Below are 27,661 nucleotides of genomic sequence, written 5' to 3' on the forward strand. Positions count from 1 at the left end.
CAAGTGTTTTCTCTGCGATGAACTCGGTTTCACCGATTTATTATTTTCGGTCCAACCGAATCTTTTCGGTACGACCGAAGTATACCACTCGGTGCCACCGACTTCATAACAAAGAGCATGTCAAGTTAATGCGATGGCACAAAGAGGACCGTAAGAAAGGCGAGAAGTTGAGAGCACCCACTGACGGGTCGCGGTGGAGAAAAATCGAGAGAAAGTGGGGGGACTTTGCAGGTGACTGATACGTCTCCAACGTATCTATAATTGTTGATTGTTTCATGCTGTTATATTATCATTCTTGGATGTTTTACAATCATTTTATAGTAACTTTATATCATTTTTTGATACTAACCTATTGACATGGTGCCCAGTGCAAGTTGTTGTTTTCTGCTTGTTTTTTACATCCCATGAAATCAATATGAAACGGAAGATTTTTTTTGGACCAGAAGACATCCAGTGGGCTGAAGAAGTACCGGAGAGGGGGCCCAAAGTGAGCACAAGACACCAGGGCGCGCCCTCAGAGACCTCCCGCACTGCCTCTTTGCTCTATAAATACCCCAATATTCCAGAAACCCTAGGGGAGTCGACGAAAACCAATTCCAGCCGCCGCAAGTTCCAGAACCACCAGATCCAATCTAGACGCCATCACGGAGGGGTTCATCATCCTCATTGGTGCCTCTCCGATGATGTGTGAGTAGTTCGTTGTAGACCTTCGGGTCTGTAGTTAGTAGCTAGATGGCTTCCTCTCTCTCATTTGATTCTCAATACAATGGTCTCTTAGAGATCTATTTGATGTAACTCTTTTTGCGGTGTGTTTGTTGGGATCCGATGAACTGTGAGTTGATGATCAGATCTATGTTTTTATCCATGAAAGTTAGTTGAGTCTTCTTTGATCTCTTGTATGCATGATTGCTTATAGCCTCGTATTTCTTCTCCAATATTTGGATTTTGTTTGGACAACTTTATCTATTTATCTTGCAATGGGAAAAGGTGCTTTGTGATGGGTTCGATCTTACGGTGCTTGATCCCAGTGACAGAAGGGGAACCAACACGTATGTATCGTTGCTATTAAGGATAACAAGATGGGGTCTATTTCTACATAAATAGATCTTGTCTACATCATGCCATCGTTCTTATTGTATTACTCCATTTTTTCATGAACTTAATACACTAGATGCATGCTGGATAGCGGTCGATGTGTAGAGTAATAGTAGTAGATGCAGGCAGGAGTCGGTCTACTAATCTTGGACGTGATGCCTATATAATGATCATTGCCTGGATATCGTCATGATTATTTGAAGTTTTATCAATTGCCCAACAGTAATTTATTTATCCACCGTTTGCTTTTTTTCTTGAGAGAAGCCACTAGTGGAACCTACGGCCCCGGGTCTCTTCTCTAATATATTTGCCTTCAAGATCTACTTTGCTATTCGCTTTATTATTTATTTGCAAATTTTATTTTCAGATATATTAATCCAAAAACCCAAAAATACGTCGCTGAATTTTATTTGCTTTTATTTGCATCTTTCAATCTACTACAATTTTATCCCGTCACTCGACAATTTCTGGCACCGTTACCCGAAAGGGATTGACAACCCCTTTAACACGTCGGGTTGCAAGTATTTGTTCTTCATGTGCAGGAGCTGTTTACGTGGTGTTGCATGGTTCTCCTACTGGTTCGATAACCTTGATCTCATCACTGAGGGAAATACCTACCGTTGCTGTGGTGCATCATCCCTTCCTCTTTGGAGAAATACCGACGTAGTTCAAGCAAACATTAAAAGGAATTTCTAGTGCCATTGCCGGGGAAACATCATCAACATCAGCCAGGTTCCTAATCACAAACCTCATCTCCTTGCAATTTACATCATTTGCCATTTGCCTTTCGTTTTCCTCTCCCCCACTTCACAAAAAATTGCCATTTTATTCGCCCTCTTTTTTGTTTGCCGTTTTCTCGTCAGATCTGTTTTTGTGTGCAATCTTGTTGACCACCTTTTGTCATTATGGATAGTTCTTCCCCTATTGCGTGCACCTCCGAGAACGAGGTTCTTAACTTTAAGCAAAGAGGAGGGGAGAATTTAAAAGATGCTTGGTATATAATTTGCGATGCTCATTATAGATCTATCGTTAAGCAATCTATCGTTGTTCTTCTTTGCTGTTTTTATGTGGACATCACCACTTGTTATAGATTCGTCCTTGATACAGTTACCGGTGGCCTGGACCTAATTATTCTTCTTAGTTGTTCACTCCATTTTTTTTGCAAGGTTAGGCTTTTGCAAGCCCGGCCTGGCTGACTAATGATCAGGTTTACGTCACGGGCTCTAATTCATACCATGCTCTATCTTTTTGAGACCTGGACCTAATTTGAAAGACCAACCCTAAGCCAAGCCCACACTTCGCCGATCCGCACCTTTTCTCTCCACTATTCGTCTTAGTGAGGGCTATGTCTTGCTCTTTGTGAGACAGAAAGGACATCTTGCATCTGGCACGAGCGAAAGCGAGCGGCTCCATATATGTGGTCATGTATGCTTCTCAGAGCGGTTTTGGGAAGCTTCTATAGACCGCTCAAACCGGTTTTAGAAGCTTTCGTGTGATTTTTTTTTTCTATTTGTTCTTTATTGGTTTTCATCATTTTTCCTTCTTTTCTAGTACATTTTTTTGGGTTTTTTTAAATGTAGATATTTTTCAAATACACGTTAAAACATATTTGATATCCAGGTTTAGCATTTTATTTCTGAATTATGCAGAAACTTTTTCTACATTGCATGAACATTTCTAAAAATTCCATGAAATTATTTTTGTTGAACATTTTTTCTAAATGAATGTTTTTTAAAATCATGCGAACATATTGTACATTGTACAAATTATTTTGAGAAGCGTGACGAACATCTTATTTTGAAATGCTTGCACATTTTTTTGAATGGTATGAAATATATTTTTAAAATTACGTGCAACTTTACTTTGCATTGCATAAGGAGTTATAAAAAATTCTATGAACTTATTTTTGTAACACGTGAACATTTTCTAAAAATGTCGCGAGCATATTTTTGATACAATTTTTCTTTCAAAACTATGCGAACATCTTTTACATTGTATATATAGTTTTGAAAACTATGATGAACAACTTTTTTTGAAATGCTTGAACAATTTTTTGAATGGTATGAAATATTTTTTTAAAATTACCTGCAACTTTGTTTTGCATTACATAAGTATTTCTAAAAAAATCCTCAAACTTATTTTTGTAACACGTGAATATATTTTCTAAATGTCATGAACATTTCAAAAAAAAAATATGTGAACATATTTTAGATTGTACAAATAGTTTAGAAAACAGTGAAGAACATCTTTTCTGAAACACATGCTCGAACATTTGTTTTGAATGGTAAGAATATCTTTTTCGGAAACTGTGATGAACATCTTTCTTTGAAGTGCTTGAATTATTTTTATATTACGTGAAAATTTATTCTACATTGTATAGATGTTTTTTTAATGGTCGGAATGCATTTTTATGAAACACATGAATGTTACTTAATATGAAAATTGTTTTTTTGAATGGTACCGAGTTATTTCTAAGCTTATGTGAATGTTTTATTCAGAATGTATTATTTTCTAAGATTAATTAGAATGTATTATGTGAACATACTACAGACGTGCATGCTCATACATATACACATATGCTCACCCCAATGAACGCATATGGTACGAACATTGCTTTAATGCGTGCTGAAAACCATAGAAAATTTAAGTAAATTAAATTTTGTAATACATTTATTTAAAATATGAAAAATATAAACAAAAGTAAAAAAAATAGAAAACTGAGAAAATGAACAGACGAATGCAAGGAAAATCGAACGAAAGGAACCTGAGCCACTTACTGGGCCGGCCGAGCCGAGCGCTCCCTGTATCTCCTTTTCTCCTTCCACCCTAAAAAAAAAACTCCTTTTCGTCTTTCTCGCCAGCCGGACCGCCTCCCCTCGCCGGCGCAGCCTCTCCCGGATCCCACCGCCTCCGTCCGTCCGTCCATGGCGGCAGCTTCAGTCTCCACCTCACCTTCTCCGTACTCCAAGCCCCAGTTACCCATCCTGCCTACCCCCTCCCCCCCAAGTCGTACGTCGTCCGCTGCCACTCCGGCCTTCCTGTCCACACAAATTTCATAGCACGGCAGGCAAGGACGAAGACGCATCGTCGCCTTCAAGGCGCTCTGCTCACCCGTCCGCTGGAAGCAAGCCCGCCGACACAAGGTCACCTTACACCCACCAGCCGCCTGCCCACCAGGTGCTTGTGTTTATTCCCATAAGGTTCGTCGCAAGCTTAGCCGGAGTAGCATCGTCGCATAAGCCCGTCGTTCCGTCTACTATAGTGACCAACCAGCCGCCCGCTTGCTGAGCGTGCGAGAGAGAGCCCGCCCTGTCACGAAGTACGCCTTCTTCATTGGCACTGGCGTCGCAGATGCCTAGTGCATCCCCTGAAAGCAAGACAAGTCTAAGAAAGATATCAGGCCCGGTAGTAAGTCTAGCTAACGACCCGTTGCCGTGGGCAAGTAAGAGTGCCGACAACCCTTCAATCAGATTCATTCACATGCTACTGCAGTCTGAAACGAGCCGAGTGGCATGTGGGTGTGTAACCAAGTCAAGTCTAGCAAAATGTCCTCATCCGCTTAACCAACAGCCACTGGTCAGATATCTCTCTCGTGTATGTGCAAGTCGGGGCCGTTCAGACTCCTCGCGACTTCTCTGCGCGCAATCTTGGTACGGCTCTTGGATCAGTAACCAGTGGTTGTTGGCACTCACAAACACAAGCAACAGCTATTGCTAACCGTCTCAGCGGGCCCCCGTATATTTACTAACAAGTGTACCCTTCTCAGCTGCCAACTCCCAACTGTCCCAAGACCTATTCCGTCCTTGTCTTCACCATCTTTTACAGGATACTTGGTTCATCAGGCTTCCCATGACTCAAGTAATCAGGCAATGTTACCGTTTGACGATATTTTGTCACCTCTTTTTTTTTTTAACTAAGGGCTACAGGTCGCCATTGAGCATTGCACACCTTCCTATATTGCACACAAGTAAAGTAAATTTTGCTACTGGATGTGGCAGTATAGGTGCAGTTTCATCAAGTGCTTGGTCTAGCTAATCTGCTCAGCTTAATGGGTCTTCACTTGATAAATTCAGAACTCCCATTATTTTGGTCGCACAGACCATCCTTAATAAAAATCTGAGGCGCATGACCAAAGCCCACAAACTGCAGTTTGTACTGTATTGTGCTTCATTTTATTTTTGTAGGTAACTTTTGGATCTGTGAGTTCCACATTCTCTGGCTCTAATTTCTAAAGGACCGGACAACCTGTTATAGAATATTTGGCTGCAACCGCCACATTTATCTTTTGGATCCCTACACACACTTGCCTGGATGGGATGCCTGATTTTGTATGTTTATTGTAGGTTATTTAAATTGTTTCTTTAAGGGACCAGTTGCTCAAACTGGAAAATATGGACTTGCACCTTACTTGGTATTGAGTTCTTCCAACTGGACAAGATGAAGGGATGCTGGAATTTATTCCTTCCAGTACGCTTGCACAGGTAACTTGATATGAGCTAGTAGCCAGTGGCATGTTTAAAAAATGACTAATCGTCTTTTCTATTGGAAAAATTTATTCTATACATTCTAGTTTCATTTCTCGACTTCTCGAGTAGCTTTGTGAATGTCTTGTGCACCATGTTTTTTGCCAATCATGTTAGTGCTCATTTTCGGAACTCTGTCTATTGTCAGGAAATCTTCTGTAGCAAATTTCATCAATTGCAAGGGTTTTGTTACCTGACAATGCCATCCATTTTTATGGCCATTTATTCATGTGCATTCTGGACTATGATACATGATCTAGGTATTTGCAATTTCCTTGTGCACCTTTGCTGTTAATGTATTAGTATGTTTCTTCGGTACTCCCTCCGATCCAAAATAACTGTCGTGGTTTTAGTTCAAATTTGAACTAAAACCTTAAACTAAAACCATAACACTTATCTTCGATCGAAGGGAGTACCATTTTATACAATCTCATCAGACCTATTGCTAACTGTCTATGTTTGTTTAATGTGTCAAAGGATTAAAATCCTAACTTTATAAGAGTATGAACGGAGTGTAACTACAACTTGCATCAGTCTGAGCATAAGGTTAGCATGCTTCTCTCTCTTTTTATTTATTTTTGCTTCCGCTGCACAGTTGAAACACTAGGCTTCTTCTGATTTTAGTTAGTCAAGTGAATCTCGCTAAGCTGATAAAAAACTTCCATGTGGCTCCTTATGCCGGGTTTCACTCTCACGTTAATAGAAAATAGTAAGCTCGTCAAATTCGATTGCATACTCACACGCCTATCTTTTCATTGCCAAATAACAGGAAACTGTGAACTTGTGATCTATCATTCATGTCAGTATATTAAGTATTACTATATGGCCCTACGAACAAGAGATAATCGCCTGCCAACTGATTATGATCATTTCTGAGATTGATCCTGTACTCAATCTTTAATTAGAGGTGTCACTTAAATAAGGACAATCAAATAAGCAAATTCTTTTGGGTCTTCTCTCTTCAACAGTTAAAAGTTAGGCTTCTTCTGAGTTTAGTTAGTCAAGCGAATCTTGTTAAGCTGCTAAAAAAATCCACATGTCTCCTTACGCCGGGTTCCACTGCATCACAATAACAGAACATAGTAAGCTCGACAATTGGACCACATACTGTCATCACCAAATAGCAGGAGGTTGTCAAGTTGTGATTTATCATATCAGCATATTAAGTAATATATATGTCCATACAAACACGAGATAATCCCCTGCTAGCAGATTATGATCATTTCTTAGATCGACCTTGTACTCAATCTTAATTAGATGTGTCATTGAAATAAGGACAAGAAAATAAGCAATTGCTGCTGGGCCTTCTCTCTCCAGCCGTCTGCACGTAATGCATTCAAGATTCAATCAATTTAGAAAACCAACATTTCAGGTTTGTAGTTGTACAGTAGGTGTGCTGTCACACTCTGGGCACGTGGTGCATTCAAGTTTCAACCACCATTGTTATGGTTGTGTCTGGGCGAGATGTACCACCATCGGCATCGCCTAGCACTGTTGGTGTGCCAGCTGTTGATGTGGTACAACAGTTGCCCAGTCCTTATTGTACGTCTGCCCAAGAAGAATGATTAGCGCTGAGCTGTTGCAAGGTTGGATAGTTTTTATTGGTATCCAGAAATCTGGCTTATCACTTCGCTCCCAGAAACTCTCAGCTTCCATTCTCCTCACAGGCAAGCTAGCACGTCTTGCTCACACCATTCTATTCTTCATTCTACACTGCACTGGCTTGTTTTCCCCAGCGTTGTGTGCCTGTTGCGGGAGTTTCTTCTGAGCGCTCCAATGGCGGAGCTATTGGCCACCATGGCAATCGAGCCATTGGTGTCCAAGCTGTTAGACAAGGCGTCCAGCTACCTCCTGGACCAGTACAATGTGATGGAGGGAATGGAGGAGCAGCACAAGACTCTCAAACGCAAGCTTCCGGCCATCCTTGACGTCATCACCGACGCCGAGGAGCAGGCCACGGCACACAGAAAAGGTGCCAAAGCCTGGCTCCAGGAGCTCAAGACGGTGGCCTATGAGGCAAATGAAGTCTTTGACGAATTCAAGTACGAAGCACTCCGTCGTCAAGCCAAGAAGGATGGGCACTACAGCAAGCTCGGCTTTGATGTAATCAAACTCTTCCCTACTCACAATCGTGTTGTGTTCCGTTACAAAATGGGTCGCAAGCTTTGCCTGATTCTGCAGGCCATTGAGGTCCTCATAGGAGAGATGCATGCCTTTAGGTTTAAGTACCGACCACAGCCGCCAGTGTCCAAGCAGTGGAGGCAGACCAATCATTTTATCATCGACCCACAAGAAATTGCGAGCAGATCTAGACACAAAGAAAAAAAGAAGATTATAGATATGCTACTTGGTCAAGCTAGCCGCTCAGATCTCGCAACTATTTCCATTGTTGGAATGGGCGGCGTTGGCAAGACCACATTAGCTCAGCTCATATACAATGAGCCTGAAATTCAGAAGCATTTCCAGTTGCTGCTCTGGGTCTGTGTCTCTGATACCTTTGATGTGAACTCCCTGGCCAAGAGTATTGTTGAAGCATCTCCCAAGAAAAATGATGATATAGACAAACAAAAATCACCACTGGAAAAACTACAGGAATTGGTCAGAGGGCAGAGGTATCTCCTTGTATTGGATGATATCTGGAACAACAAAGAGTTCCATAAGTGGGAAACACTGAAGGCCTGTCTGCATGGTGGCATGGGTAGTGCAGTGTTGGCAACAACTCGTGACAAACGAATTGCTGAAATTATGGATGCAACACCCTACAATCTCAATATTTTGGAGGATTGCTTCATAAAGGAAATTATTGAGGCCAGAGCATTCAGCTCGAAGAAAGAAAAGCCTACTGGACTAGTTGAGATGGTTGATGAAATTGTGAAGAGATGTTCTGGATCTCCATTAGCTGCAACGGCACTGGGCTCTGTACTTCGTACGAAGACCAGCGTGGATGAATGGAAGGTTGTATCATCCAGAAGCAGCATTTGCACCGAGGAAACTGGAATTTTGCCAATACTGAAGCTTAGCTACAACGACTTGCCATCAGACATGAAGCAGTGCTTTGCTTTTTGTGCTGTATTTCCGAAGGATTACAAGATTGATGTGGAGAAACTGATCCAACTATGGATCGCAAATGGCTTTATCCCAGAACACAAGGAAGATAGTCTTGAAACTGTTGCAAAATATATTTTCAATGAGCTGGCATCAAGGTCATTTTTTGTGGAGATAGAGGAAACTGTTGCAAATGGCTTTATCCCAGAATTCTTGTCAAATAATTATTCCAGAACAACATGCAAAATCCATGATCTTATGCATGATATTGCATTGTCGGTTATGGAAAAGGAATGCATTGTTACGACTGTGGAACCAAGTCAAATCAAGTTGCTTCCAGATACTGGTAGGCATTTGTTCCTGTCTTGTGAAGAAACAGCAGATATTTTGAATGATTCTATGGAGAAAAGATCCCCTGCTATCCAAACCCTGTTGTGTGGTAGCTCTCTGCGAAGCTCATTGCAACATCTATCAAAGTACAGATCTTTGCATGCCTTGAAGCTCACTATTAAGACAAAATCATTTCCACTGAAACCAAAGTATCTGCATCACTTGAGGTACCTTGATCTCTCATACAGTAACATTAAAGCACTTCCTGAAGATATAAGTATTCTATATAACCTGCAAACGCTGGACCTTTCCTACTGCCCTTACCTTGATCGACTTCCAATGCAAATGAAGTATATGACCTCTCTCCGTCACCTCTACACTCATGGATGTTTGAAGTTGAAGACCATGCCTCCAGAACTAGGAAAACTCACTAACCTGCAGACGATTACATGTTTTGTAGCAGCAGTTACTGGCCCTCACTGCAGTGATATTGCAGAGTTGCAGGACTTAAACCTTGGTGGTCAGCTGGAGCTATGTCAGATAGAGAATATTGATACAAAAGCAGAAGCGAAATTGGCAAATCTCGGTAAAAAGAAGGATCTCAGACAACTGACATTAAAATGGACTTCTGTTTGTGACACTGAGGTGCTCAACAATTTCGAACCTCATGGTGAGCTACAGGTTCTGAAGATATATTCCTACGGAGGAGAGTGTATGGGTATGTTGCAAAACATGGTTGAGATACATCTTTCTCATTGTGAAAGATTGCGATTTTTATTTAGATGCAGTACAATCTTAACTTTTCCAAGACTGAAGGTGCTTACGCTAGAACATTTGTTGGGTTTTGAGAGATGGTGGAAAATAGATGAGAGGCAAGAAGAACTTACAATATTTCCTGTGCTTGAGAAGTTATGTATTAGTAATTGTGAAAAGTTGGTAGCATTACCTGAAGCACCATTGCTGCAAGGATCTTGTGGTAAAGGTGATTATACATTGGTACACTCAGCGTTTCCTGCCCTAAAGGTACTCGAAATGAAAGACCTGGAGAGCTTTCACAGTTGGGATGCAGTCGAAGAGACTCAAGGTGAACAGATATTGTTTCCTCAGCTTGAGAAACTATCAATTCAGGAATGTCCAAAGTTGATAAATTTACCTGAAGCACCATTGCTTCAAGAACCATGTAGCAGAGGTGGTTATAGATTGGTACGCACAGCATTTCCTGTCCTAAAGGTGCTCAAAGTGAAAGGCTTAGAGAGCTTTCAGAGATGGGATGCTGGTGCAAAAGGAGAACAGATATTGTTTCCTCAGCTTGAGAAACTATCAATTCAGAAGTGCCCAAAGATAATAGATTTTCCCGAAGCACCAAAACTCAGTGTATTAGAAATTGAAGATGGTAGGCAAGAGGTCTTCCATTTCATAGACAAATTTTTTTCTTCACTGACCGATCTGATACTGAAGCTAGAAGACACAGAAACAACATCAGAGACAGAGCGCACTTCAATTGTAGCAGTGGACAACAAGGAGAAATGGAACCATAAATCCCCTCTTACAGTTATGGAGTTAGGATGCTGCAACTTATTCTTTGGATCAGGTGCACTAGAGCAGTGGGACTATTTTGTACACCTTGAAGGTTTGGAAATTGGTAGATGTGATGTGCTTGTCCACTGGCCAGAGAAAGTGTTCCAAAGCTTGGTATCCTTGAGAAGATTAAAGATTGTAAACTGCAAAAATCTGACTGGATATGCACAAGCTCCTCTTGAGCCATCAGCATCCAGTAGGAGCCAATGCCTGCCAGGTCTGGAGTCTCTTGAGTTAAGTTATTGTGCAAGTTTGGTAGAGATGTTCAACGTCCCAGCATCTCTCAAGAGCATGTATATTGATGGGTGCATTAAGCTCGAGTCCATCTATGGCAAGCAGCAGGGCAAGCCAGAGTTCGTTGAAGGCTCTTCTTGTAGTGAGGCAATCATGCCTGCAGGTGTGTCAGAGTTATCATCATCATCACTCATGAATCACTTCTGTTCATGCCTAGAAGAGCTAAGTATATCTGGATGTGGAAGCTTACCAGCGGTTCTAAATCTTCCAAAGTCCTTAAAGACCATAATTATTGCTCACTGCAGTAGTATTCGAGGCCTATCTTATCAGATGGGTGGGCTCCAGAGACCCGAAGTCACTACCTCCATAAATGTACCAGAGCCGTCAGCAGCAGTAGCAACGAGGCATTCGCTTCCTCCTTATCTTGAATCTCTAGAAGTATTGTTCTGTGCTGGCATGTTGGGGGGGATTCTCCATCTGCCCACGTCCCTTAAGAGACTGACCATTATTGACAACGCTGGGCTGACATCGCTTGAGTCAATGCCGGGAGAGCACACCCCATCCTTTGAATCCCTTCATCTTCTTGGCTGTCGTACCCTGGCATCCCTACCAAATGAGTCACAGGCATACGAGTCTCTCAAAAAGCTTATTATTAAGATCTGTCCTGCTATAAAGAAGCTGCCTCGATGCCTGCAGCAGCAGCTGGGTAGCATTGACAACAAACGACTAGATGCCCATTATGAAGGTATGCAGCACGTCTTCCTATCTTTGCCACATATAACCTACAGATGCAGTCATCCATCCCATCACATATACCACTGTCAAACACATCTGTACAAGCTTGTCCTCCATTATTTTAATGCCATGTGGTATAAAGCTTCGTGTTACATTAGTTTGTTCAAATTTGTTCTGACATCATTTGTGCTATGTGCAGTAACGGAATTTAAACCATTTAAGCCGAAGACATGGGAGGAAATACCAAGAATAGTTCGCGAGTGGAGGTTATTCAGCCTTTTTCCCGGCGAGAACCTCGAAAGACCAGGAAGCTTCTTTCAATTCATACAGGAGAATAATGTTGCCCAGTTAAGCAAGGAAAACAGGATGACAACCACGTAGAAAGGGCATCGATTCTGTTTGGTTCAAATAATGTGCTACTAGGTCATGTCATGATTGTAAACAATCGGCTTTGTTGCACTTTCACCTTTTTTATCTTGTCTATACATACTACTTGTAATGTGGATTTTCATCTCCTTCAGTATGGCCCGGGTTTAGTACAAGTTGTGATATGTATACTCGTATTTGGGAGCTACTCCATGTATCTATGTGCCTAGTATTGGTTATTCAGTTGAGAAGACTATTGGCCTGAGAAACTTTGTAAGTTGTGATTTAATCTGCTTTGATACTGATGGTGCTCCGGCAGGGCTGGTTAATTACAAACCATCCATTTTGCAAGAGGAATTAGAGCTTTTAACCTGTTGAGGAACTTTACATCGCTCTGCAGATTGGATGCTGTGAGTTTCTTGGATAATAAGTAGGCCCCTCTCATGGCTGCTCTGTTCCGCTAGACGCACAGGCGGGAATTGTGATTCTGCCTACATATGTTGGTGAATTGTAAATTGTGGCCCTTGTCCGCGCCGGCGTTGCTGATGTGATCCTGTGGTGGTTACAGGGCGGGGAGATGCGATGTTCGCCACTGGCCGTCCTCTGTTCACAGGACATACATACAGGCTTTCTTATTCTTACTTACGTTGGAAGCCAAAGGATGTAGTTGCGCTTGCACTGATGATCCACCTCCTTCAACACTTGCCAGGTTTGTTATTGGCTTGGTTGAACTTTGACTATTTATCTTGTTCAGCTATACTTATAATGTTGATATTTATTATCTCCTTCAACATGTCCCAGGTTTAGTAGAAGTTGGGATATATATTCATATTGTTGAGAGACCTTGGAAACTGTTATTGTCATCTGCTTGGATACTGATGGTGCTCCGGCGGTGCTACTTAATTACTGGGGAGATGTCGCCCACATTGCCAAACCATCCATTTTGCAAGAGGAATTAGAGCTTTAACTTGTCGAGGAACTTTACAGCACTCTGATGTCGTTGCACTGATGATCCATCATCTCCTTCAACACTTGCCAGGTTTGTTATTGGCTTGATTGAACACTGATGACCCTATTTCTTCCTTGGATATTTGTAATGCAAATTTAATCCATCACCTTTTCGACGCTTTCCAGGTTCAGTAGAAGCTGGGATGTATACTCACACTTGTGAGCTACCTATCTATATAAATCTAGTTCTAGGGTCGTCGCTTTGCTGAGAAGACATTTAGCCTTACAACTTGTTGATGAAACTGTGATTCTCTCTGTTTGAATAGTGATTGTACGCCAGCAGTGGTGGCTATTGGGGAGGTGTATGCGGCATGGTGGTCAAATCATCCTTCCACAAGATGAATTAAAGCTTCAACCTGTTGAGAAACTGTCTGCGTTCTTCAGTTTGGAACCTTGTGGAAGGATGCTCTGAACGAGTTCCTTGGATCCTTGATGACAGCTCTGCTAGCTAGTGGAAATGGCCTGTGATTGCTTGTACTTGTACAACTGAACTGCCCTGCAGTCGGTCTTGGTCGAGAATTGTCCGGGTGATGTATGGTGTAGGGCGACTGCTCGGCGTCGCTGAATCACATCCCAGGCTGGCCGAGACGTCTAATCTGGATTCTGGTTTGCTGCTGCTCCTTTGGGTGGGTGTGTACACCAGGGGTCAGCAGCAGTATAGCCTTCCTGTTCGTTGTAGGCTTGTAGCCAGTGCTGTAGATTACAAACTTTGTCGAGAATGGATCTAATCTGTAAACCAAAATTTCACAGTGAAGATCTGGACTTTTCCTTGTTTCCACATATTCATTTTGTTGAACGATGACGATCTGCACCTCTGTTTCCAAAAGAATGTCTCCAGGTCCATCCAGGGAGGCTTTCTTGTTGACAGTCCGTCGAGTCTGCTGTATAGCAACGGGTGGTTGTAGCCATGGTTTGCCTTCGATTAAGCGTCCCACAAATTTCTTCTTATGTAAAAAGGCAAAGCTTTGCCTTGATTGCGAGGGGAAAAAAAACAAGATTTCTTGTCCAAGGTAATTATTTGGCTGCCGCAATTGTTTCTCTATCTTTGTTTGCCTTTATCCTGTTCAGATACTTGTAATGCGGATTAATTTATCCTCTTCAACGCTTGCTGTGGAAGCTGGGATACTCACCTCACATCTGTAACTTGTTGGACCTTTAACTTCTTCAGATACATTTCATACTGTGATTTCCAGTATTTCTCCAGATTAAGCAGAGTCTAAGATGGTTAAGCAGCAGCAGCAGCAGCAGCAGAAGGTGTGCCTTTCATGTTGGAGGAGGTGCGCTTGTTGAATGCGATGGCCCTATGATCGAGAAACGGGTCAAGACAGACAATTGCAGTGCTCTGGTGCTAGAAACTGTATTTCTGTGTGTGTGGAGGAATCACTGTTTCAAATAGCCCGCTATAGCTCCGCTATAGCACGCTATAGCGTTTACAAAAGATCTTGCGCTAAGAGACTTTAGTCCAAACAAATGAACAAACATTTTAAATAGCGCGCTATAGCTCCGCTATAGCACGCTATAGCATTTGAAAGAGGTCCGGCGCTAAGATGCTTAGCGCGCTATTTAAAACTTTGGGAGGAATTTCAGTTTCGGATTCGATTGCACCAAACAGTTTTGTCCTTGAGCATTTCCCCAGGTTTAGCAGAATTAAGCTGGGACTATACTCAGATTTGTTAGCCATCTATTTACGTATCTACTATTGGCGTTGTTGTTTGGTTGAGAAGATATTGGCAAACTTTTTCAACTATGGTTTCATCTGTTTCAAATTCAATGCAGATAGTAGGCTGATAATGCTGGTTTAAGCTCCAGCATTCTCTAGTTTGGAGCCTGCTGAAGAATGAATGTTAGTCGTCTGCTAGCTAGGGGAATGGATGCTGGCTTGTAATTGCTTCTCAACTGAACTGAACCTTCAGTTGCTCCAGACCGAGAATTGTTGGGGCCTGTGGTGGGTGTAGGACGAGTGCTCCGCGTCGAATCAAGAGTTGAGCCGAGCATGGCTGAGTCAAATGCCAGGCCGCACCTAGACGATCTGAATTGGATCGATTTGGTTTCCTGCTGGTCCTTTGGGTGGGTCGGCAGCAGTTTAGTCTTCATGTTGGACCGTGTAGTCCAGTGTCGTACATATATGTGAATGACTTGCTGGCTGCTTGGATGGATGCCGGCCAGCTGATGCATCAGGAACCGAAAAAGCAGGCCGAGGTTGCAGAGTACTACAAGGTGATGCGCGCTTTGGTGCGCCGAGAATCAGCCCTATATTCATCAATGATATGTTTCACCATCTGAGGTACTATGTGTCTACCCTATAATTTTCCGAGATGTTTAAATATGTAACCATAACATGAAAACAATTGTCAATAGCATAGCCTATAATTTCATATTATTTAGGAAGCAAACATTAGTTTACAACCAAAAAACCTTCTCCCATTAAAGAGAAGATGTTAACCTTTTGAGGTTTTTCTAAGAACCAAGCTACATGAACTGAAAAAAATCAAGGAGCACACACATTATATTTACTCACCAAGCAAAACAATATATAAAGCAAACATAATGTCACACATGGTACAATTCATAAGCTAATAGTAGTTTCTATATAAAATATGGGTCCCTTGTATTTTATATCCAAAAAATCACCAAAATTTCTAGGGAACAATATCTTCACTATTTCCTAGCAACCCATTTTTCCTGAAGAATATTTCACTATGGTTCAGTAGTCCTTCTTTCTCTTCTTGAATCCACGATCTCGCAGGCCAGTTCTTGATTCCTGTAAATAAGATTCAATACCCAATATAACTTTTACAGATCACGTGCTACTAAAATGACGATAATAGCTCCAAGAGTTCATTCTGATAAGAATTCTAAAACTCTCATGTAGGTGCAGGCTGTAATAGTTCTGCTGCAATAGAACATTAATCTTTAAGGTTTACACCATGGAATGTGCATTGAAAGAAACAAAGCACATATACATATATAGTCGGCATTAATTATCGGTCTGATATCTTTCTGATACTTGCATCCTTTTTTTCCTTGTTCTTATATGCATGGGCTCGTCCTAGTAGCATTGTTTTCACAAGAATCATCATAACCATGCGAATTCAGAAAAGACATAAGAAAGTATCAACCACGTAATAGATAGTGATTTTCAACTCCTTGCCAGAATGATTGAAGTCGTGTGGTATTAGGCAATGCAAGAACTTAAGTATAGGTTTAGATTATGACAATCGATTTTCCTCACAAAAAAAGGAATAAAAAAGGTCATCTAATAGGAGCCAAAACTGAAGTGATAACCAACTGCACCAGTTTATGTAAAGATAAAACTATGTACTCCTTCCTCCAATCCAATGAAATATGAGGCACCTCATTAATATGTATTACACCCACAGCACCTCCACAAATTCAGTTATTATTCTATTTGCAACATTTCGGAAAAAAATAATAAATTATGCAATGTGTAAGGCCTTTATTTTTTTCTCGGTATTGTTACGATGAGGGTACCATACACGTTGTGCTTCCCTTACAATCACAATTCGACAGGGAAAAATTGAACCAAACAACACAGAAGCATATAATCATGTACTACGTATATACTATATGATGCCGTGGATCCTTTAGCATGAAACTATGGAAGTACTACCTCTGTGTAACTAAATATAAGATGTCTTTGCAGTTCAATTAAAACTGCATAAACGACTTATATTTAGTTACAGAGGTAGTATCATTCTAATGAGCTAAAATGAAAGGCAATGTGCAGGACTGCCAAAGGAAGCACAAGAAGATCATAAAACTGGTTGTACACCTGTGTGCTTGTAATGGCAAAAATCAAGACTGTAAAAGTAGTGGCATATCTAACTATACAGTTAATGGGAAATAGAGCACTTACTCGGCCCATAAAACAGAAATTTGTTTTTAACAGTCATAATAATGTGAGCTGAGTCTGGAGCCCCTGATTGTGGATCAGCAGCTCAATTTGGCATATGTACTTTGCGTTGTATTTGGCTTGAGCGCAACCGTAGGGTATTCCAGCACACTTCTCTGCCACCAATGGCAGTGTAGGATAAGATCAGAGATCACTGCCGCGAGTGGAGCTCGGTGGGTAATGGTAGTCTTAAGCGAGTAGTACCTCTTGGGGCTGCCCGCGAGCGCCAACGAAGCAAAACTGTGTAAATGTTTCGTGCTCTCTCTCTCTCTCTCTCTCTCTCTCTCTCTCTCTCTATATATATATATATATATATATATATATATATATATATATATATATATATATATATATATATATATATAGGCATGCAAAACTCCTGCATGTTCTCGAAAAAATACTAGTGTGACAGAGAAATACTATTTCATGTCTGAGGTTTTCGTGATCATACCAATAGTATCCGTTACCTATAAGATTAAACAATCTCTTGTTAAATCATGATCATGCTGCGAACTAAAATGGTCTCATACCTGCACAATTATTGATTGTAACCAAGAAGTAATCTTCATAGCTGCACATCAAAGTCTCTAGATACGTAGTTCTAGAACTTTTGAAGCCAAGTACGAATGTGAAAAATATAAATTAAATGGTAAAATTACCAACAATGCATAATATATATCCGACACTAATGCATCATTAGTCCTGAAATTGCAGACGGCTTAATCTTACGTAGCAGTGACCACGACCCCAATAGAGGATCGATGACAGCCTGGTCTAGCCTGTCGTTGTGCAGGTAGAACAACTGCTGTAGCACGCACATCTTCACACTCCTGCTACCTTCCACCTCTGCCAGGACAACAGCAGGCCCCAACCTCCTCCGCCACCGCACCAAGATCCTATCTTGTCAGAGACAACAGAGTGAATGCGAAGGAATCTGCCAGAGGAACTTCAGGGTGATAGCATTGATAAGGACGGTCTCAAGCGGTCACCAAGGGAGGGGCCGCCGGTGGCAAAGAGCAAAAAGAAAAACAGGAAAGAGAGAAGCAGGAGATGTCCTGAGGCTACTGTAGGATGCGAGGTTTGAGTCGCAGGAGATTGTTGCCATCGCTGGAGGTGATATGCAGGTCATTCCCATGCGATGTTGATGGCGAACTGTTCGTCTAGGAGCGTTAGGGATGGCCAGCGTGGGCAAGGGCGAAAGTGTAGGCAGAAACCGGCGTCGGCGCTGCAGAGGCATGGAAGGCAGAGATCCAATTTTCAGAGCAGGACAAATTCGGGGAAGAAGCAGGAACCCCTTACCATGTTGGTTGGAGAGGCAGCGGTGGGCTATGCGACATGACACTGACTAACAGGGTCCACCTCGAAAAGGACCGTTGGAGCTCTCACCTATTTCGAGGGAGCTTGGAAGTTTTAAAGATGATAAAAGAATGTGACACATAATTTGGTTAATAATTGCACTACTTGAGAATTGGTAAGCCTTTCAGCCATTCTGCGATCAAGCTATGATTTATAGACTAAGAATTCCAAGAATAAGTTAAGGTAGTAATAGATACAATAAAGAATGTTGAGATAACATAATTTACAAAGTGGCTATTTAAAGACTTCTAATAGCTTTAATCATAATTTATAGGATGGCCATTTCTTTTGGCAAGTTTGCTTCACAAATTGTAATACTCGTTTAGAAATTCTAAGATAAAATTGATTCCCTTTGCATAATATGAATGAATCAAATACCCATTTATTATTTGATTCAAAAGACTGCAGCTGCAAAACCTTACTATCCAACTACATTTAAAACCATACCAAAAAAATAGGAAAAACTCAAAGAGTTGGGCAGTTAGCAATAATGAAAAGTCTGATCACAACAGTAGACCAATACTTGAAGTTGCAGCTACTGATGCTTTGTTTGTCTTGAAGTAGAAAGTAAGAAATAACTTGACGAGGGAATCCATAGCTTGAAAACAAATCGAGCTAACAAAGTTTTTCTCAGCAGATTCATTGTGAGTGCACAATTACATCAAGCCGTGTTAGTCCCAAAATAAGCACTTAGCCCCATGTCAGAAATTGGGGAGGCTGCTTCTGCCTGTTAAAACAAACAATATTTGCTTGCTAAAACCAACCATTAGTGTAGTCTGAAAGAACTAACCTTATTATTCAAGGAAACCAGAGGATATTATAGTAACAACCAAGTATAGTTTTGCAAAGCACCTCTTATCAGTCAAAGACATCTGCTGCCAGCATCAGCTATAATAATAAGTTGAAAAGACAACTGATCAAAAAAATCGCAACAAAATGTATACCATTAGAAGGGATCATTTGTCCATTTTACCTTCTAAAACTCATGGAGAAGAAAATAAGACTACAAAGGTAGACACCACATCCTGATACTTCATGCATGATCTGTAAGCTTTAGCATGTTTCATGTACCTAAAAAAAATCCTTGAATCAAATGCAAGACAATATATTCGGTATGAAATGATTCCTTTACATTCATCAGATTCCCCGCACCCATGGCCTGCAGTACACCATGCTTATTATGAAGCAATTGGACACTAAAATCTCCAGCTATACTAATCAGGAAAAACTGGCATTATTTAGCTCAGCAATCCGTCGTATACCAACCTTTTGTTTCAAGTTGATCCTATACTCTTTTATGGTAAAGTATTAGAACTGCAAGTTAAGCAGATTATGCTAGCTAAATCTCGCTCGCTATGGAGCCATCATAATATCCTCAAGCAATTGCGCATGGATACACATGCTCAAAAATTCTAAGAAAACATGAACATCTGTTATGAAATATATGCAGCGATTCAGATTGTTTCAGTAAGATAAAACACAAACTTAGTCAAACTGGACTCTCTGTTCTAGTTGCAGCAGAAACCAAAACTAAAAATTGAACTCAATCAGGCAGTTTTAAGCAAGCATCCCACATTATTCAGGTCATTCCCAAGCAACAAACATATTCAGTTCTCTGTTATTAAGTTGTACCTTGTTTTTTTTTTTGAGAAACTCGCCACTTTATTAATCAAGAATGTTCATAGGTACACGTCGTGGATCATGGGGATTGCCCAGCCACACATGTCTACCTAAACTTAGATTACAAGCAAACTTGACGAGATTATGAGCCTGGAAATTATGGTACCGTGGCTCATGAACAAAAGAACAAAAATCAAAACTACCACTATGGTTCATTATTTCATGTACTACTACCGTTCCCTTGTTTATATCGTTCACCACTCCCAAGCAGTCGGACGCCACTTCTATTTTCTGCACTAGTAGATCATCCGCCAGTGCCATCGCTTCCCTGCATGCGTATGTTTCCATCATGGTTGGGTCAGTTACCCCTCTGTAAAGCATAGCCGAGGATCCAAGATACTTCCCCATGTGATCACGACACACTGCTGCTACAGCACCTCCGCGGAAAGTGCGCGCCATAGCTCCATCGACATTGATCTTCACTTCACCCTCCGACGGTGCCAACCAACGCTGGGCCGGATTCTGTTGGGGTCCCGATCCCTCTTGCTGCCGCACCACAGGTTTGGGAACCTGATCCAACTCTGATATGTAGTGATCAACAAAAGATGATGTTTGTCCTGGAGATTGGAAGATACCTTCGTGTATTGCTTGTCTCCGTGCAAACCAGATCGACCAAAGGGTTACCACCAACTTGGTAAAAAAAGCCTTGTTCTAAGCTCTCGTTCAACTGGAACAACCAGTTTTTTGCTCTTGGTTCTTGATTCTCTGACATTGTGGAAACAAGCACAGGATCAGCCAATGCCCATGTGCATCTTGCATGAGTGCAAGAGATAAGTGCATGTCGCCAAGAATCAGGCACCCCGCATAGAGGACATGCATCTCTAGTGGCCATGTTCCTCTTGTTCAGTACGTCTGTCGTTGGTAGCGAATGTCGGGCCAAACGCCAAAGAAAAATACGGATCTTTGACGGGATAGTTAGATTCCACAGATTTGTCCAGTCCTGCTCCTCCCTAGCATTGCTTGAGGGGCCGCCTCTCCCTTCTAGCCAGTTCTCCCTTGTGATTTTTGTTTTGACCATAAACTTGTAGGCCGAACTTACTGTGAAGCGGCCCTTGCAATCTGGATGCCATGCCCAAAAGTCCTCTACGTTTCTCGTACATACTGGGATCCTCAAAATTGGGTCAGCATCAATAGGCAAAAACACCGATCTGACCAAATCTTCATTCCACGATGCCATAGAGGGCACCAACAACTCTGAAACCATCTCCGGTGGATTTTGAATCAGAGACATGATAGGGCGCAAAGAAGCTTCTTTTGGGATCCAATTATCTTCCCATATGTTCGTCCTTTGCCCGTTGCCAATCCTTCTAATTATGCCCTGCTTGAGAATATCTTTGCCTTCTAGGATAGCCCGCCATATTTGAGACGGCCTTGAACCCAACTCTGCACCAAGAAAAGATGTGTCATGAAAATTGGAGGCCTTGAGTATTCTCGCGCTCAATGAGGATGGATCATTCTAAACTCTCCAAGCCTGTCTTGCTAGCAATGCCAAATTGAACAATTCCAAGTCCCTAAAACCCAATCCACCTAGGTATTTAGGTCTTGTCATCACCTCCCAAGACACCCATGCTGGTTTCCTGCTTCCCTGCTTGCATCCCCACCAGACTTGCGGATGATGGAATTAATTTGATTGCACAAACCCCTGGGAAGTTTTAAATAGGACATGGAGTAAACTGGTATTGCTTGTGCTACAGATTTTATCATCAAGGATCTGCGTACTATCCTAGGTCTAACTGTGTGGGAGCTATGGAAGCATAGGAATGCCATTGTTTTTGATGGGGCTAAACCCTCATGTGAGGTGTTGCTACGTAGAATTAGGTTCGAGGGCTTAGTGTGGGTGTCGGCAGGCCTACTGAAAGGGGATGTAAGCCCCTTCTTTAGTTGGCTGGCACAGTGGGAATGACGTGAGGAGTAGTGTACTGTAATTGAACATTGTATTGTGGTGGAGGCATTCTTTTGCCCTTCTTCTTTAATATATGATATGCACACTCGTGCATATTCGAGAAAAAAAAACCTCCTTTCCACCAGCTGATAAGCATTTACCCATCCATCCTTTAACTTTGTCCCAGACTCGATCACTCAAATATTTGAACGTTCCCATCTTTGAGTGGCCCACATCAGTAGGCATTCCGAGGTACCTATCACTGAGGGACTCATTTGGCACATTTAACGATCCCTTCACTGCATCTCTTACAATTTGCGGGCAACCCTTACTGAAGAAAATGGAAGATTTATCCTTGTTTATCCTTTGGCCCGATGCCCTATAGTATGTATCCAATAGGTTTGACACCTCTTCTGCTCCATCTACACTCGCCTTGAAGAACAGCAGGCTATCATCCGCGAATAAAAGGTGGTTGACCGACGGGGCCGAAGGTGCCACCTTAATGCCGCTTAGCTGGCATGATTCATTCTGAGACTTTAACAGGCACGAAAGGCCCTCTGCTGCCAACAAAAGGAGATATGGAGAGATAGGATCTCCCTGTAGAATACCTCATGTAGGGTTAAAACCCTCCAACCTGCATCCATTAAACAAAACTGAGAAAGAAACGGTTCTGACCATGCTCATAACAACCGCAATCCATGGTTCAGCAAAACCCAATTTCCTCATTATTACCTCCAGATGGTTACACTTGATCCTATCGTAGACCTTCATCATGTCCAACTTAAGTGCATAGAAAGTATTACCCTTTGATTTGCTTCTCTTCATAAAGTGTAAACATACATATGCAGATATTATATTATCAGTAATGAGCCTCCCGGGACAAAAGCTGACTGCTCTTCTGAAATAATTTCTGGCAGTATCATCTTGAGACGGTTTGCCAATACCTTTGAAGCTATCTTATAAAAGACATTGCATAAACTGATAGGGCTGAACTGTGATAAAAGAGAGGGATTTTATACCTTTGGTATATTAACACCAAGATGGTGTCATTCATACAAGCAGGACTTTCCTCCCCTCTTACTATGCCGAGGACCGCTCTCGTTACAGCTGCGCCGCAAGTATCCTAGTGTCTCTGGAAAAAATGCGCCGGAAACCCATCCGGCCCCAGAGCCTTGGTGGGGAACATCTGAAATAACGCACTTTTCACGTCCTTCTCTGTATATGGGGCCAATAGTTGCTCGTTCATGGCCGCCGTCACCTTCATTGGAACGTGTTGGAGTACCTCATCCACGCCTTCTACTCCCTCCAAACAGTACAGGTTTTTGTAATATTCCAATGCTAACACCTGCATCTCTGTGAGGTCCTCCGTCAGCTGTCAATCTTGTTTCTGCAGTGCTTTAATTAAGTTTTTTTGCCTCCTGGTCGAATTTCTCAAGTGGAAAAAGTGTGTGTTACGGTCGCCCGCAGACAACCATTCCACACGGGATCTTTGACGCCACATGAGCTCCTCGCGCAGGTATAACTCTATCAATCTGTCATTAGTTTTAATCTCGGTGTGGGTCAGCCCTAATCTAAGAGGGTCGTTCCTGAGCCTATCCAACTCCTTCTTGAGCCTTCTGATCTCTGCTTTTACAGACCCAAAAGTGGACTTGCTCCAGGCACCTAGGTTAACAGATAGAGATGCCAAGTTGGCTCTCACTTCTGCTGCCGTGAGATTGGGGCCATTTGCCTCCCATGCACTCTGAATGGTGGGTGTCAAGTCAGGGTGTGTATCCCACATAAACTCATACCTGAATATTTTGTCATCTTTCCTCCCCACCGGAGGGCATAGTTTCAGCAGAATCGGCGAGTGGTCAGAGGTAGCCGCGGTAAGATGCTCCACCACAGCTAAGGGAAATTGCGCACACCACTCCCCCATGCCCAGCGCCCTGTCAAGTCTGACCCTTGTGAACGATCGAACAACAACTTTCTTTTCGAAAGTCCACTTCCGGCCTTGGAAGCCTAGATCAATAAGGCCACACACGTCCACTGCATCCGGGAACCCTTGCATTTGCGTCTGGCTCCTCACCCCAATGCCATCATGCTCATGATATCGCAATACTTCATTGAAATCACCCATGCATACCCACGGCATGTCATGGAGGGCTGCTAAGTTCTTCATAGTATCCCATGTTCTTTGCCGGAGGTGAGTCTGTGTTTCACCATAGAAACAAGAGAGCCTCCACAGATCACCACCAAGCTCTGAAATTTTCATATCTATATGATACTACGAGTAACCCAAATTCTCAACTTTTATTTCATTGTTCCAGTACATTGCTAAGCCTCCGCTCCTACCGGAGGAGTCAACAGAAAAACAATTATCAAAACCCAGAGTAATTTTTAAGCTGTCTACTCTCGCACCACTAATTTGGGTTTCCAAGATAGATAGTACTCTAGGGGCAAACTTTATCGCGAGTTCGCGTAGCTCTTGAATCGTCGAGGCGTTGCCTATCCCACGACAATTCCAGCATAAAAGATTCATTGTGCCTGGCGGACCTCCAAACTGGAGGCCGCCGATCTTGCATCAATGTTTTTCCCCGGGACGGTCTTCTTCAATCCTGCATTGCCCTGCTTCTCATTTAGTTGGGTAGTCTTGGATCGCTTGGGATCCTGTTTGGGCGGTGGGCTTGCTGGTATTGATCCCCCGCCTGTCTTGGCTGCTAACACCAGCTCCAGCCTCGAATTGCTAGCTGTGGGGGTTGTGCCTACAACCTGCTTTGACGAACGCTTGTGGTTTGCATTAGATAGCTCCATGTCCATGTTTTGCTGCTCCTGTAGGTCGTCCTTCTCCTCGTCCGCATTGTCTCCGGTGCGCATACCCTGGGACTTGGTTCTCCGATTTCTGTAGCGGCGCTGGGTTCCCCATGCGGTAGTCGCTGGAGCTCGCAGATTTTTGAATACCAAAGCCGAGGGAGGATGAACCCCGTCTCCATGTTCCTTAAACTCATGGCCCATCATACCACAAACGTGGCACCAATCAGGAAGGCGTTCGTACTTGATCGCAAAGATCTCCCTCTCTCCTCCACGGATCAGTGAGATCGCTTTCTTTAGAGGGTTTCTCACGTCCAGCCGAACCCTAACCTTGTAAAAGTTTCCCTCAAAACCAAAGGAAGACGGCTCCGAGTCCACAAACTCAACAATTTTAGCAGCCAGCGTCTTCACTTTTCCATGGAAAGCAATTGGGAGGTCGATGATGCGTGCCCAAATCTCAAAAGTGAAGAGCTCGATTGACGAAGCCTTTGTGTAACCATCATATGGGGCGATGATCATCGGGTTGCCTCGAAAGTGCCACGACCCCCATTGGGTAACTCTCTCCCAATCACCCAAACAATCAAACTGCATCCGAAAGAGATTCTCCTCTAGGGTTTTGATTTTGACCGGCCTAGCAAGGTCCCAGGCCGTCCTCATGCTGCGGAAAAAACAGTAGGTGCTAAACCCCTTGTCCATATGAACTCTGACCAAGATCATCCAACGGAGTTCTTCCTCTGCTGGGGCATCATCATCATCATCGAAAACCACATCATCAAGGTCATCTTCCTTAAGGGCCAACTCCTTCATTAGCTCCTCTAGTTTTTCCTTCCCTTTGTCCCCCGAGGCTTGGGCATTGCTGCGGTTCACCATGGGTGTCTTGGCAGAAAGAAACAGATCAATCTCCCAGGCTTAGAGCCGTCGGAAGGAAGAGAAAACCTACCCCCCTCGGCGCTTGGCAAGACCGAACCAAGCCCGGGAAGCAGCGTAGGACTGCCCCGAGATCGGCCCGAGAACGAAGACTCAGCATAGCGGAGGAGAAGGATGATAGATCTCAACGATCGTCGGCGGCGTCGAGAGGAAGACGAAACCCTAGCGAGAGGGAAAAACATTCCATACACAGGCTGCACAGCGTATGAACTTGTAGTTGTACCTTGTTGAGGTTGAAGAGGCATGCACGCATAGGACTGGACGTACTAGCGAGCTTTTCTGCTCGGCCCGAAGTTCGCTCCAGCTCGGCCCATTACAGCTCGGCTCGATAGGATTATCGAGCGGGCCGAGGTCTGAAAACATGCCTGTTTCGCGACCGAGCCGAGCCGAGTTTCGGCCGGTCCAGCTCGATGGCTCGCTTGCGCCCAGCCCAATTCCACCATTCTCCCATCTCAATGGCTAGCGCATTAGGGCACGAGCAACCACAGACAGTCTCTCGTCTCTCCCTTTCTCTGCTCTGCGCCGCCTCGCCCCTCTCTCACCACGCCGCAAATCTGGATCGATGGCGACGAGCGACGCCGCGTTTCCTCGCCAACTCGGCATCGACGGCGACGGGCGGCGCGACCGTTCCTCACCACACCGGACGTAGATGGACGCGCCTCCCCTGGTTTCTCGCGGAATGTGACGAGCCGGAGCAGGTACCTCCTTCCTTCCCAATCCCTAGCCGCAGCTATCTGAACTTCAGTAGTATGCTTCTGATGGATCAATGGATGGATGGATCGATGGATGTAGTCATGTAGTTCGAACTTCCCAAACCCTAGCCGTAGGTGTCTGCACTAGTACACATCTGATGGATGGATGGATGGATGGATGGATCGATGGACGTAGTCAGGTAGATGTAGGGCTAGATGGATGGATCATGGATGGATGTATTGTAGCCTGTACGGCTAGATGTAGCACCGACAGATGGATTGATCATAGATGGATGGAGTTGTTGGGCAGAATGGATGGATAGATCAAAATTTTCATTGATTCCATGTGTAATTAGTTTCTATTGTTGATGACCTAGTTGATGATCTACTTGTTGTAGCATAGCAGCTTGAAAAAAAATCTACTTGCTGGAAAATTACATAGACTCCATGTCTAATTAGTTTACTGTTGTTGATGATTGACCGTTTGTTGTTTGCCGATGTGTGCAAAAGAAGAGACGACGAGTGGGAAGGAGAAGGAGAAAGAGAGGACGTTGGACTCCATTATGAAGAGCAAGTTGCCAGTCTCGGGGATGCAAAAGGGGAATGGGAAGGGCAATGCAGCAGCTACTACACGGCTGCCGAGGAAGCTGGCAAATGATTCCAGCAATGTCCCAATCGCTGAGTTGTTGTATAGGGTAAAAAAGAATCCTCCGCCTCGACGTCTCCCTGACCCCACCGGCGCTGGCGTGCTTGCCTGAATCGCCGTTGCCTCTGGCTCCGCAAACTACTATGAGAGGGAGGCTACATCTTCCCAGGTATGTACGTGCAAAATATATATTTGTGCAAGCTCGTGTATGTGCTGTTTTGCTTTTTGAAAGTCAAATTTATGTGTGCCTAAGCTCATATGTGCTATTTTTGGTACCCAAATGTCTAATATATGTTTGTGCAAGCTCACGTGTGTGCACTTTTTGGTATCCAAATTTTAAATATATGTTTGTCCAAGCTCATGTGTATGCTGGTTTTGCAATCCAAAAGTCAAATATATGTTTGTGCAAGCTCATGTGTGTTCTGTTTTTGCTATCCAAAAGTCAAATATATGTTTGTGCAAGCTCATGTGTGTGTAGTTTTGGCTATCCAAAATTCAAATATATGTGTGTCCAAGCTCATGTTTGTGTTCATTTTTGTGTGCTAGGCAATGGAGCATGATAAGCAAGCGGAGGAGGATCATGAAGAGGTGGAAGAGGATGAGGAGGAGGACGAGGAAGAGCAAGATACTTTGTTTGAGGTGCCGCTTGGGGCTGGTGACAACTCAGATTCAGATGGGTTTGTGGATAGTGAAGAAGAAGCCTTCGAAGGTGATGACATATCCGATTATGGTCTAGGCCTTCAAAGGCAACACAAGTACCTCGATGCCACTTATGGATTGTGAGTTTCTGTCCTTATCAGCCACTTCATCAACACCATCAAAAAGTGAGCTTAGAAACTATCTAGATGACTTGAATGAGGC

General features: G+C 43.0%; 1 protein-coding gene across 1 annotated transcript; it reads left to right on the forward strand.

Moving 5' to 3' along the window:
• The first annotated feature begins 7,187 nt into the window (after positions 1 to 7,187).
• On the forward strand, positions 7,188 to 12,157 carry LOC123103031 (putative disease resistance protein RGA3). Its single transcript, XM_044524522.1, has 2 exons — positions 7,188 to 11,550; positions 11,740 to 12,157. Exons 1-2 carry the CDS (start codon positions 7,395 to 7,397, stop codon positions 11,919 to 11,921), a joined length of 4,338 nt encoding a protein of 1,445 aa, XP_044380457.1. The 5' UTR covers positions 7,188 to 7,394; the 3' UTR covers positions 11,922 to 12,157.
• The last annotated feature ends 15,504 nt before the right edge of the window (positions 12,158 to 27,661 follow it).

The sequence above is a fragment of the Triticum aestivum genome, chromosome 1B (assembly GCF_018294505.1).
Source record: "Triticum aestivum cultivar Chinese Spring chromosome 1B, IWGSC CS RefSeq v2.1, whole genome shotgun sequence".
NCBI lineage: Eukaryota > Viridiplantae > Streptophyta > Magnoliopsida > Poales > Poaceae > Triticum > Triticum aestivum.